Raw genomic sequence first — 12,813 nt, forward strand, 5'->3', positions numbered from 1 at the left:
ATGACTGCAGGAATCTTCCCCGGAAACTCCACATATTCCCCTAACCTGGGCATTAGTGGATGGGGGTGAGGAGGTGGGGTGGTTACCAACGGCCAAAGGGATATCTGGCTGCCCAGGGAGTCAGAGCCCAGGCAGCTGTGAGTTTTTACCAGGCCAGAGGAGGAGGAACCGAAAGTGCAAATATGTGCAGGAGCCGGGAGAGGCTACGGGTTATCGACCACAGTTTCACTGGGACTCAACCCAAGGGGGGAGGGGGAGGCAGGCGGGGCAGGCTAGAATGGCCTGTGCAGCCAAGAAGGGGCCAACCTTGGGCAGCAGGCGCCCCCTGCTGGATGCCCCACCTCCCAAGAGAGGAAAATCGAGGTGGGCAGAGTTGCTTAATCCCCCAACTCCCCTCCTTCCTAGGGTGGGGGGCAAGACCAGGCCAGAGCGGACATTAACGTCACGCACATCTGATGGGTTTTTATTAGAGATCTGGCAAAGTGATTGCCGGACAGAGAAGAGACCTGCTGAGACCAGGCTCAAAGCTGGGGAGACACAGCTCCCAGAAACACTAACAGGACAAGGGGAGGGTCCCCAGCGCCCTCTCCTGTAGGTCTCAGAGAGGTTGTGCTCGGGCTTGAGGGGGGGTCAACAGCAAGAGAGAGGCCCTTGGGGGGGCTGGTCACTCGCAGGCGCCGAAGCACATGCCCGTACAGTGAATGAAGCCGTGTGCAGAGTGGCAGGTTCAATGCCACTGTGCACAAACAATAGTCCGTCCTCTTCCTGGCTGAGTCACAGCAAACATTTACCCAGCCCGGCTCCTCTCCACAGCCTGCAGGCCACTCATCCAGGCTGACCTGGTCACCAGGCTTGTGCCCGAGGAAAGCAAACACAGTTCCGCACAGGCTCAGCCGAGGGCTCCCGGAGAATCCGACCGTGAGGGTGAGGGGCAGGGGGTTCAGGGGTTGAGGCCAGTGCACTGTCACCAGGGGTGGGTGGGGGTCCTGTTAAACGCAGGCGGGAACTCAGTGGGTCTGGGGAGGGCTCCCAGTGATGCCAATGCTGCCTGCCGTCCTGAGGCCCACACAAGGGTCTAGCCCAGGGGTGGGCAAACTTTTTGCCTCGAGGGCCACAATGCGTTCTTAAACTGGACCGGAGGGCCGGAACAAAAGCATGGATGGAGTGTTTGTGTGAACTAATATAAATTCAAAGTAAACATCATTACATAAAAGGGTACGGTCTTTTTTTTCAATAGTTTTATTCATTTCAAACGGGCCGGCGGGCCGTAGTTTGCCCATGGCTGGTAGCCCAGGGGCTCGAAATCTCGGCTTCACGAAGTTCCCTGGGGAGCCTTTAAATTTCCCAATGCCTCAGACCCGTGAAGTCATCTCTAAGGGGAGGATCTAGGCATCATCAGGATTTTTAAAGCCCCCCCTCCCCCCGAAAATTCCAATGTGGGTGAAAACCAGTGATGTGGAGAGGTGAGGAGTAGGGAAGGGGATGTGTGAGTAGTCAGAAAGGCAGAATCTCTATAATAATTTAATTTCATGCCTGGAAAGTAAAATAAATAAATACTGTTTATAAACCAACCTGGAAAATAAAGCTTGATTAAAATCTTCCTGGCCTATAGGTACCAGCACATGAATCCTTTCTACAAAACTCCTGACTAGGATTGAATGCTTCCAGTAAGAGAATACTCACTACCTAATGCTCACTACCCCCTCCCCCTGGCAATCTCTCCCCATATTGAAGTGAAATCTATTTCTGTGTAATATCCACCGATGGGTCCTTTGGAGCTACAGAGAATAAATTCCATCTTTCCCCACACTGCTGTGCTTCAGAGAATGGAAGGCAGCTATCAGCAGGGTAAATGCTGTAAGAGTATCTGTTAATAAACGAGTGAGTTAGGGTTCTTTTATTTGCAATCAACAGCAATTTATTCTGCGAGTTTATGTCAAAAAAAACTTCTTTTTTGAGACAGTGGGTCTGTGAGGCAGGAGGAGGAACCGCACAGCCCAGGCGGGGAAGGAGGGCGCCAGGCCTCTCAGGGAATTGCAAGAGCAGCAGCCAGAGGCCGTTGCTTCTTGGCGGCCACTAACGACGTGGCTACAGTGAGCACGCGGCTACAGTGAGCACGCTCTGGCTCTCTCCATGTCCAATTTCCAATAGTTGACAAGGAAAACCGATGGGCGAGACTGCCTCAGGTGCTTATGCTGGGACCAATCAGCTTTGGCCAGTAGGACTCAGTCACAGTGGTAAAAAGACAGGGCTGCTGGGGACCCACTCTGTGTCACCTGAAGAGGGATTTACAGCAGCTGCTCCCTCTAGAGGGAGCCATTCCAGTAAACTATTGTCAAAATCAAGAAAATAATGATGAGATTACTTTCCATTTGTGAATCTCTATGCCACCATTACACTCCACTAGAGCTTACTGAGAGCCAACCAAGTAGAGGGTACTGAAAGGATGAACTCTGAAGACCCCTACACGTAAGGAGTGGGGAGGGAAATGGTGGCCCTTAGAAGGGCCCGACTCCCAACCCCACACCCTCTCTCAGCACCTGGTCCTCGCTCCCGTGGGCACCGCAGCCCGGGAGTCAGGGAGCAAGCCTCTCGTAGAGCCAGTCTTCCTCCCCGCGGTGGGTCATGGGCCCCAAAGGGGAGTCTCCTGTCGGGAGGCTCCGCCGAAAGACGATCCGGTCGTGCAGGCGGTTGGTTTGGCCTTGCCAGAATTCCACCACCTGTGGGCACAGGATGTAGCCACCCCTACGAAGAGAAGCAGCCATGTCACTCCCCACCACCCCCGGGCCCCCTGAAGGACATTGCTGGGCGGTGTCTCAGGGTTGACGGGGAGGAGGAGATCTGTAACCCATAGACAGGGTGGCTTCCAGCAAACACGAGGGTCCTGGTGTCCCTTTCTACACGACGATGAGGCATCCCTCACCAGTATTTTGGCTTCGGCACCTCTTGTTCCTGGTACAGCTTCTCCAATTCCTCGTTTTTCTTTCTCAGATACTGTTCAGGGGAAGGAGATAGAGGAAGGGCCAGACCCGGTCAATGATTCATTTAATAACCACGTACTGAGCATGTGCCAGGTGCTGGGCACACAGGTGAGCAAGGCACAGGCGGCCTCTGTCCTCTGGGAACAGAGTCCAACGGGAGGGTCCCACAGACACAGGAGGCCCACTGGGCCATTTCCCCACGCCCGTTCCCCCAGGAAGACATTCTTTCCACTTTGCTGGAGAGAGGGCCCTGGCATCCCTGGGAGACAGCCTCTGGGGAAGAGCCCGGGCCCTCGCCACCCGGAGGACTAAGAGGAAGCCCCACTCACCTCCCGATCAGGGATGACGGAACTCTGGTGACTGACCACAGCCCCAATCTGGCTGCTCTTGGGGCGGGAGTGGAAGTAGCACGCGGCCTCCGCCTCTGGCAGCTTCTTCACAGGGCCCTCCACACGCACCTGCTCAGGGATGGCCTTGGCTACATGGCGTTCACTCGCCCTCCCCAGGCCACAGGCCCATTCCCGTCTTCTCTTTAGCCAATGCCTCACCACTCTGGGCTGCCACCAGACCAGCTAACTATACGAGACCTATGAGAGGCAGGATGTTTGCCCAGCCTGGGGACCTCCACTGGGCTCCTATATAAACTCAGGCCCCTCCCAACACAGCCCGCCCCAGGCTGTCCTGGGAACACTCACTCACCTGACGGTTCAGGGGCTCCCAGTAGAAGACAAGGGAAGCAAAGGGATTAGAGTCCTGGAAATGAAAGAGAATCCACAGACAGCGTCAGGACATGGGGGAAGGCAGGAAGTCTGCAGCGTGCAGGCCCATGGGAGATGCACTCAGTGTAGTATCTCATTTAAACCCTCAACGGTAGGCCTACTGTTACAGGTAGGGACAGGCTCAGAGAGGCTAAGTGACGAGCCCGAGTTCACATAGCAAGTGGCAGGGCTGCATGGGAAACCTAAGCTAGCTGGACTCCAAAGTGATGCTTGCCATTTCTCAAGCCCACAGATTTTGCATGTTCTCAGAAATGTATGTTTGCCTGGCAGGGACTCAGGGAGGATGACTCACGTGGATTTATGAACTGTATGCAATTGAAGTGCCAACGCTGTATTCGACACCAGAAGAGGTCATGGGGGTGTAACACAGATACAACAGATGCAGCCTCTGCCCCCGCAAAGCTTACCACTTAGCAGAGGTCACACACATTAATCACATAATCATATACATGCACAGCTAGAAACTGAAAAAATGGCAGGAAAGTTGCTAGTTAGAATGATAGCAAACAGCATGAGTGGCTGACTCAGTGCAGGAGTCGAGGAGGCTTTTTTGAAGAGGCTAACATTGGGGCCGAGACTGAAGGGGCAGGGTTACTTGGATAAACAGATGACAGAGGCAGGGGTGGTTGGAGAGAGCATTCACGCATGTGCGGCAAGGAGAACGGAAGTGCCAAGGCCCCCGGGCAGGGTGGCCCTGGAGCACAGACAGCAAGCGGGGTGGGGTGGGGGTGACTGATGAGGCAAGGGCTGGACTCTGCAGCCCCGAGGAGGATTTACCGTGACCCCTCACCAGCTCTTTCCCCTTCCGGCTCTCGAAGTTAGTGAAGAAGCGGAAGCCATCCTTGTCAAAGCCCTTCAGCAGCACCATGCGGGCAGAGGGCTTCCCATCTCTGGGACAGAGAGCAGGGCGCCGTGGTCAGAGTCCACTCAGTGTTCTCGCGCTGCCCCTCCCTTGGGATGTCTGAGCATCCCTACGGCTGTGTCCCCTTATTCTGCACCGTCCGGCACTCAGGCCACCCACCCATTCCCACCTGTCCCTGGGGATTTAGCCTGAAAGCAAACAAACACCAATATGACACTGAAGCTTCCCCGTGCGTGCCAGAGGCGTCCTCCCCACGGTCCTGACGGCGGTCTGCGGATTCTCGTTCACTCCCAGGACTGTCAGGGACTGAACTCCGTCCCCCTAAAAGCCTGTGCTGATGCCCTTGCCCCAACGTGAGTACTTGGGGGAGAGAGGGCCTGAGGGAGGGATAAGGGTAAGTACGGTCATAGGGTGAGACTCTAATCCAAAACCACTGGTGTCCTTGTAAGAGGAAGCAGCACTGAGCTCTCCCCTGCTCTCTGCATGCACAAAGGAAAGGCCATGTGAGGACGCGGCAAAAAGGCAGCCATCTGCAAGCCATGAAGAGGCCTTACTAACCAACCCTGACAGTACCTCCATCTTGGACTTCTAGTTTCCAGAACTGTGAGAAAATGCATTTCCGTTGTGTAAGCCACCCTGCCTGTGGTGGTTTCTTACGGCAGCCCTGGCAAAGTAACACGGCTCTAAGGGCAGCAACCAACAAGAATGCAACGGGCCAGTGCTTAGGGAGCACAGAAGGTGTGGCTAAATCAGACCCTCTGCTCAGGGCTTTGGGGGACACCCAGGGCCCTGCACAAGAGCGCTGCCTTCAAGGCCTTACGTTTGACTGCGGGGGGACAGGAGGAGCTGGATTGGATGGGAGGCTAATATGAGAGATGTCTCCATGGTTGATTACCAAGTGAAGGATACAGCCAAGCACTGTCTACAAAGAGCTTCATGAAGAGGTCCCAGGAGGCATAGCTCTTAAAGAGCAGCTGGGAATAGGACAGGTGGGGAGATAAGGGAGGCAAGGGTCTATGGGGGGTTGCATCAAGGGCAGCGAGGAATGAGGCACTGCGTTCCATCCCTGAAATGTCACTGAATGAAGTGTGACCTTTGGTTTACAGGGAAGGACACTGAAGCGCAGAGAGGACAAGCAACTTGCCTGAGGCCGCACAGCATTTTAATGAAAGTGCCAGAACCATAAAGTTGTCATCCACCGAACTGAGAGCTCCCTCAGTATCCTACTGCATCTGTGCCCACCCCCAGCAGGGCCCACGGCCACGCCCACCTGGTACAGGTGGCCAGACACATGGCGTTGGCTTCCCCGATGTCAGGACACGCAACAGCCTCTTCGAACCAGGCAGCAAACTGCTTCAGGGGGTCCAGAGAGGTCAGCTGAGCCTCCTCAAATGCCTGGGAAGGAAGGGTTTTATTTCATTTCATAAACACACATATTGCTTAATGGGTACGTAGACCTATTCTAGGCGCTTTTCAAATATTAACTTATTTAATCCTCATCACAAAACACAGTACCCAGGAAGCAGGTTCTGTTAGCCCCATATCACAGGTGGGGACACAGGCAGGAGGAAGGAGACTGGCTGACAGCTGGTGACGGACGATGAGTCGGGGCTTCCTGTCATGGGTGTCAGACCTACCATTTGGAAAGCCCTTTTTTAAAAAAAAGACAGATTCTGGACTCTGCCCTTGTAAGTCCTCATTCAGTGGGTCTAAGGGTCAGTGGAAAACCGCATGTTTAACAACAGTTCTCTGCGTTCCTCTCGGGAGGAGGAGGAGGAAGGAAAGGAGGTTCTCCGGGGGGGGAAGCGAGGGGAACGGAGGCCGCGAGGGGTAGGCGTTCTCCCTCCGGCCCCGGGAGTGAGTCTGCCGCCCCCACGTTTTGCTCACCAAACACCGACAGGCTGACCGTCCCTGCGCTAAGCGCGTCACACACCTGAGTCCACCACTTCCCAGGTGAGGAGCGGAGGCCGGAGGTTAGGTCACCTGCCCCGGGGGTGCACCTCGTGGATGGAGGGCGGGCTCCAGCCGCGCCTTGCCCCCCAGCACAGCGGCCTTCCGACCCCGTCTGCGTCCGGCTTCCCCGGAACCTCTCCCCCGGCGGCTGCCTCTGAACCCTCCCCTCTCCTCTCCTGGGGATGGCATCAAGCCCCTGCGTCCCACCGGGGGCCCCCACAAACCCCGTGGGGTTCCTCCCACCCCTGCCTCCTCCGATGATTTGCGAGCCCTTGTTTCCCGACCCCGCGGAGACCCAGCCCGGCGACGACACCTCTCGGTCCCCGCGGTAACTCTTGCGCATCGGCCCCAGATCCATGACGGCCCCACGGGCGCACAGATGGCTGCACAGGTGACGAAGGTGGCGGGGCCGCTCGGCCAGTCGCCAGAACATCACGTTGACGCACGCGACGGGGCCGTTGGTCACGTGACCCAGCGTCGCCCGGCGCCGGGTTCCGGCATATTCGGAACCTGTTCCTCAGTCCCGAGTCCACCCCCGGGAAGGAAGGTTTGTCCGTCTCCCAGCCCAGATACCCTAAGTCCGCGGAGCCAATGGGAGCCCAGGGTCGGAGGAGGGAGACAGGCGCTGGGACTCCATTGGCCGGAGTTTCCCGGGGCGCGGCCAATGACAGCGAGAACAGAGGAAGCCAGCGGCCAATGGGCGGCGCCGCAGGGGGCGGGAGCAGGGAGACAAGGAAATTCTGTCACCGCGGTTAACACGCACGTGGAGGTTTGTTAAAGGTATCGGGCTGCTGCCTCCCGGGCCGGGGGCGGTGGGTGAGCCGCTGGGGGCTCGAGGGGAAGGGTCAGTGTGAAGTGGCTGGCCCCTGGTCGGTGCCCGAAGGCGGGCCTAGTGCAGGAAGTGTCCCTGCGGGGCAGGCTGGTGGCCTGGGAACGGACCAATGGAAATGGAATTAGGGGCCAGACCCTAAGGCAAGGTGGTGGGGAGACGGAGAAAGAGGACACCTGGTTTGGGGGAGAAATCAAGGCTGGAGAGTAGGAGAGGTTGAAGTGACTAGTGACCCCTCCAAATAGGTGCTGTGTAGTGTGTATGTATGTGTGTGTGTGTTTGGGGGCGGGGAGGCGGGGATGAGAAGGAAGACAGCTGAATGGGAAAGAGGAAGAGGGAAATTTGGGATCAAGCTGTCCCAGACCAGCACCGTCTTCCTTCTCCAGCTCTGAACCCCCTCTCTCCAGCCTCATTTCTTTCACCCCAGGCCAGAGCATGCTGCTTTCTTTACTCATGGCCTCCCCTCTCCTGATGCAGCAGACCAGCCAGGTGGATGGAAAGCTTACCTCTGCCCCATCTCTCCCTCGCCTCCCCCTCGGCCGAGTTTCCCCTTTTTCACCTCTTGCCCTTCCTGGAGAGTTGGAGTTTGGTACTTAAGTCAATGCCAGCCATAGCTGAGGGCACAGGAGAGCAGGTGGCGGTGTCAAGCCATTTCCAGGATGCAGGGCTGAGAAATGGGAAACCTGCCATTGCCTACCCATCCCAGCTTTGGCCTGGCTGGGGCAGCCGGGGGTCAAGGCCTCTCTCTAGTCCTCGTTTCCACCATCATCAGGAATGGGAGCTGCGAGAACCATCTAGGCAGGCACCCCAGGACTGTCAGGTAAGGGAACCTCCTGCCCTGCCCAGGTGTCTGCATGACAGCTAAGCTTCATAAAGCTCTACTTTCGATACCTGTCATCCTTTATCACGGGCACATAGCTTGAGCCAAATAGAATCTGGAAGACAAATTTGCTGCAAAGAAATAACACATGTCTCAAGGCTTAATAATATTCATCTATAGATTCTCCACTGGTTAGAATTTTTTGCTGCATTGTTTTCCTCCGTCAACATGATTGAGAGAGAGCTGACTGGACTTCCTTTCTTATTGAAGTTGTCTTTCCACATATGAACATTGCTGTCCTTCCCTCCTCCCAGCACCTGCATTTAAATCTGTGTAAGCAGTCATTAGTGCCCTTCAACTCAGTCGGTTTTGTTCATGGGCCCACACTCTTAGCACCCCTGGGATGTGCTACCCTGGACCCAGGATTCTAGGGCACCAAGACAAGGATAATTGGAATGGTTTTAATTAAACCATTACAGTACAGTTGACTCTTGAACACTGCAAGGGTTAGGGTCGCTGACCCCTCCCCAATTGAAAATTCACGTATAACTTTTGACTCCCCCAAAATTTAGCTACCAGCAGCCAACTGTTGGCCAGAAGCCTTACTGATAACATAATCAGTCAATTACCACATGTATTATATGCTGTATTCTTAGAAAAAAGTAAGCTAGAGAAAAGAAAATTTTAATGAGAAAATCATAAATAAGGAGAAAATACATTAACAGTATTGGGGGGAAAAAATCCATGTATAAGTGGACCCATGCAGTTCAAAACCGTGTTCAAGGGCCAACTGTATAGATATTTATTCCTTCAGTTGACATTTATTAAAGACTTCTTTAGGACCAGGTACTGAGCTAGGTGTGAGCATACGAAGATGAAGATGGCACGGTTCCTGCCCACAGGGTTTTGTAGTCTGTAGGGGGAAGCAGATCTGTAAGCTGAAGAGTTACAGGTGCTTCTGTGAGGAGACGGGGAGCAAACAGGAGGAAGTGGCCTCTGGGGTTCCAGCAGTCAGGAATCTTTCATAAAGGGAGCAGACACTGTATTTGTCTTAATGAGTATGTGTTAGCAGATGGACAGTGGAACAAGCGTGCCAGGACGAGGGAACAATGTGAGTAGAAGCTGGGTGCCTTGGGGAGATTTGGAGCAGGGTGATCCTGCTGGAACGGGTGGTGAGAACGCGAGCCGGGCACTTAGGCAAGGGCGCGGCGTGCCAGCTTTGGATCAGGCAGATGGCATGGGTTAGGCTTTTAGACAACGATTCTTTTTTTATCCTTTGCTGCTGTCCAACCACAGTGTCTAATTCCTCTATTTTAAAGACCAGGTGAGAAAAAGTAGATTCCAGCAGCCTCTCCCCTTCTTGGCAATTAGCGAGGAAGCTTGCAACTGGTTGCCTTGTACTATTTCCCCCTTTGTCTTGAGATAATAAGTAGGCTTGCATGGTGCTTTTCTGCTTTGTGGGATTTGGTGCCCGGATTACAAAGCAGCCCCGCAGTGCAAGAAGGAGTGGGGAACACACCCACTGGGGGTGCCTCTACTGCTGTGCCCTCAGCAAGGGTTTTGCCTGTGTGGGAGAAATGAATTTTGTATTGTCACTGCTTTTTATTAAATATTTTGCCACCGTCCCCTCCCCACTTGGTAAATTTATTAATCTTTTCTCCAGAATCTTGGATGGAAAATATATTGCAATATTTCATTGTACGGAGAGGCACACTGGTTTCTCCATATGAAACAAAGAGGCTGCAGGTGGGTTTGGGGACTACGCTTTGCCTGTTTTCTTTCAAAGCTTTTTAAAAAATATTTATTTTTATTGATTTCAGAGAGGAAGGGAGAGATAGAAACATCAATAATGAGCCCTGACTGGTTTGGCTCAGTGGGTAGAGCGTCAGCCTGTGGACTGAAGGGTCCTGGGTGGGTTTGATTCTGGTCAAGGCCATGTACCTTGGTTGCGGGCTCGATCCCCAGTAGGGAGTGTGCAGAAGGCAGCTGATCGGTGTTTCTCACTCATCGATGTTTCTAACTCTCTGTCTCTCCCTTCCTCTCTGTAAAAAATCAGTAAAGATATTTTTTTAAAAATCTATGATGAGAGAGAATCATCGATCAACTGCTTCCTGCATGCCCCGTATTGGGGATCAAGCCCTGACCGGGAACCAAACCATAATCTCCTGGTTCATAAGTCGATGCTCAACCACTGAGCCACACCGGCTGGGCATTCTTTTGCATATATGTTGTGAAATCATCCTTTAGTCTAAATGACTGGATTATATATTTCTATTATAGCTTAGTGGCTGTGTTTTGGGACCTGGTGACCAAGTGGATGGTGGAGGTCAAGACATTGCAGTGTTGTCCAAACTGAAGCAGGACCCTGGCGCCTGACTGTGTGGGTGGGCGGAGATGGAGAGGAGGGGAGTCAGCTCACCAGGATGACTTCAGGCGACATGGGTGGTGCTGTTCGTTGAAGTGGGGCATGTTAGAGGAGGAGGTTTGGGGGAGAGCTGAAGTCACCGTGGAGTGTGAGGGTTTATGGGACACCCACGTTCAGTCTGATTATATAATTGAGTCTGGAGTTCAGGAGAGAGGTCTGGGCTAATGAGACCAGGTTAGGTGTCATGAGCCACCGAAGTGGCACCTGAAACCATGGGGGAGGGTGAGCATGTCAGAGGGTCTGGGAGAGTTAAGGACGGGGGGAGAGGGGAGAGGTGCAGGAGGATGGAAATGATACAGTGCCCAGCTTTCCAGGGGGCTGATGGCAGGCTGGGTGTGTGTGTGTGTGTGTGTGTGTGTGTGCGCGCGTGCGTGTGCATGCTGGGGCCTCTAAGCTCGGGAATTCTTGGGCCCAGCTTGGGGTGAACTCAGGACACACAGAAGGGTGGGTGCTTGTTGTTCTGCCAGCAGATGCCTGCGTCCCAAGTATGGTTATCAGGGGACCCAGAGGAGACTGACTTAGCTGAGTGTCCTGTGGTTACGGGGTTGACGCCTCACATGATTCTTGCATGTGCTCGTGGGTCACTTTGCAAATACATCCTATGGTTTTCATACGTGTTCCCCATTAGGAGCTCCTTAATGGGATGGACTGTGTCACTTACTTTCTCTGGCTCCTTCTCAGCATGCCAGCCAGGAAATGCTAATCTGTCATGTTTATGCACAAACTGTTTTGTTAAGCCTCTCTGTAGCCAGTGCGAGGCATGGTGAGTAGGGCTTGGGTTCTTTTTGTGTGTGTGTGGTTTTGTGTGTTCTTTTTTCTTTTCTTTTTTTTCTTTTTTGCACATGGTGGGAGCCTGGCCAAGTGTCCTTGTTGGCTGGAGGGCTGTTAAGCTTTCCGAGGCTGAGTGAGGTCTCAGGGCACCAGGCTCATTTGTGGCACTGGCCGCGTTGTCATCAGCGTGTGGGCCACAGGTAGGAGGCCTGATAGCAGGTTCCCAGGCAGGCCCACGGATGTGACCTGGCGATTCTTAGTTTCATGGGGAGATCCTGAGTGTTGGTAGGTGTTTGACTCTCTTCTCCGGCCCGGTTCCCTGCCGTTTCCCACTACGGTTTGCTTTCTTTTCACCCGCATCCCTGTTCTTTATTCCATCTTCCCCGATCCACTTCCTGCCTCTTCTCCCCGAGGACCCCTTCCCTAGGACACCCAGCTGCCACCTGTCCTGAGATTCCTGTAGTTCCTTTAGTGGCTCTATCCCAGCCCCACAGGCCTTGGTCAGGGTACAAGAGGCCTCTGTCCTGAGAGGGTGCGTTAGGCTCCCATGTGGGCCTCAGCCACATCCATGAGCCAGGAGCCCGATGGGTCCAGGGACCTGAGATGCTGCAAGTGGCTCCCATCATCATACTCATGTAGGGCCTCAGTGAGCCCCCAAAAGGCGACTGAAGAAATGGACTGAGTAGTTTGAAGGAAGCCTGAGTTCTATTTGCTGGTTTGATTTTTTTTTTTTTTAAGGGCAATTTGCCTGGATTTGCCTTCAGTATGGGGGGAACTTCCTCAGCCCTCTTTTCTTTCCGGTTTATAATTCTAGGATCTGGAATCAAAGAGCTGCTGCTGTGTTGAGCATCACTGAGCAGACAAGATGGGGCGGGGAGGGTGGCTTTGGTACAGATGACCCTGAGGATGGAATGTGGGCGGCATGGCCCCACACTCCCAAGCTGCTGGGGATAGCCTGCCCATCAGGTGTCCTGGGGTGGCTCTAGCCTGGACAACAGTCCACCACCCCCTGCAACTCACAAGTAAATTAGCGGATGGACTGCAGCAGATGAGGGCTCATTTGCCACCAGATTTCTCCATTCTGCCCTCAGGCCATTTCCTGGGCTAGGCAGAATACATTCTCTTGCCCGCTTCCTAACTCGGGCATCTCATGGGAGGCAGAGATGGCCAGGCGTAACTTTGGAACCTGCCTCGTGGAGAAGGGGAATCCCGCGTGTCGGCACTCAGTTCTGCCCTCGGGGCTGGCACCCTCATTTCCAGAGGAAGCCCAGGGGTCGGTCAGTTTCCGCACTGGAAGCAGATGACCTGGAATCAGCTCTCAGGAGAGGATGACTCCTTGTGCCTGATGGCAAAGGCAGTGGGGAACGTGGGAGGAAGAGGTCCGTTTGCTAAT

The 12,813-nt window shown here is 54.1% G+C and overlaps 1 protein-coding gene across 4 annotated transcripts; it reads right to left on the bottom strand.

Annotated features, from left to right (window-relative positions):
• Nucleotides 1–1,508: 1,508 nt before the first annotated feature.
• Nucleotides 1,509–7,157, bottom strand: PNPO (pyridoxamine 5'-phosphate oxidase). Of its 4 annotated transcripts, XM_081108742.1 has the most exons (8): nucleotides 6,889–7,157; nucleotides 5,893–6,017; nucleotides 4,551–4,650; nucleotides 3,681–3,734; nucleotides 3,311–3,439; nucleotides 2,924–2,994; nucleotides 2,541–2,745; nucleotides 1,904–2,329 (listed from the first exon to the last, which is right to left on the bottom strand). In XM_081108742.1, exons 1-7 carry the CDS (start codon nucleotides 7,006–7,008, stop codon nucleotides 2,577–2,579), a joined length of 768 nt encoding a protein of 255 aa, XP_080964868.1. In that variant the 5' UTR covers nucleotides 7,009–7,157; the 3' UTR covers nucleotides 1,904–2,329; nucleotides 2,541–2,576. The 4 variants fall into 4 exon arrangements, with proteins under 4 accessions (XP_080964869.1, XP_080964867.1, XP_080964866.1 ...); XM_081108743.1 differs by having other exon boundaries at nucleotides 1,509–2,745; nucleotides 3,681–3,695; XM_081108741.1 differs by having other exon boundaries at nucleotides 1,509–2,745.
• Between the last annotated feature and the right edge of the window lie 5,656 nt (nucleotides 7,158–12,813).

Source organism: Myotis nattereri (assembly GCF_964212035.1).
Source record: "Myotis nattereri genome assembly, chromosome: 16".
Classification (NCBI taxonomy): Eukaryota; Metazoa; Chordata; class Mammalia; order Chiroptera; family Vespertilionidae; genus Myotis; species Myotis nattereri.

Bases quoted from the DNA above. Each gene is read 5' to 3' on its own strand.
- PNPO (XM_081108740.1), bottom strand. From the start codon at position 7,008: ATGTTCTGGCGACTGGCCGAGCGGCCCCGCCACCTTCGTCACCTGTGC. The intron at 4,651-5,892 runs GTGGGCGTGGCC...TCTCTGTCCCAG, and splicing joins TGTCTGGCCACCTGTACCAG to AGATGGGAAGCCCTCTGCCC. The intron at 2,995-3,310 runs GTGAGTGGGGCT...TCCCCTGAACAG, and splicing joins CCGTCATCCCTGATCGGGAG to TATCTGAGAAAGAAAAACGA.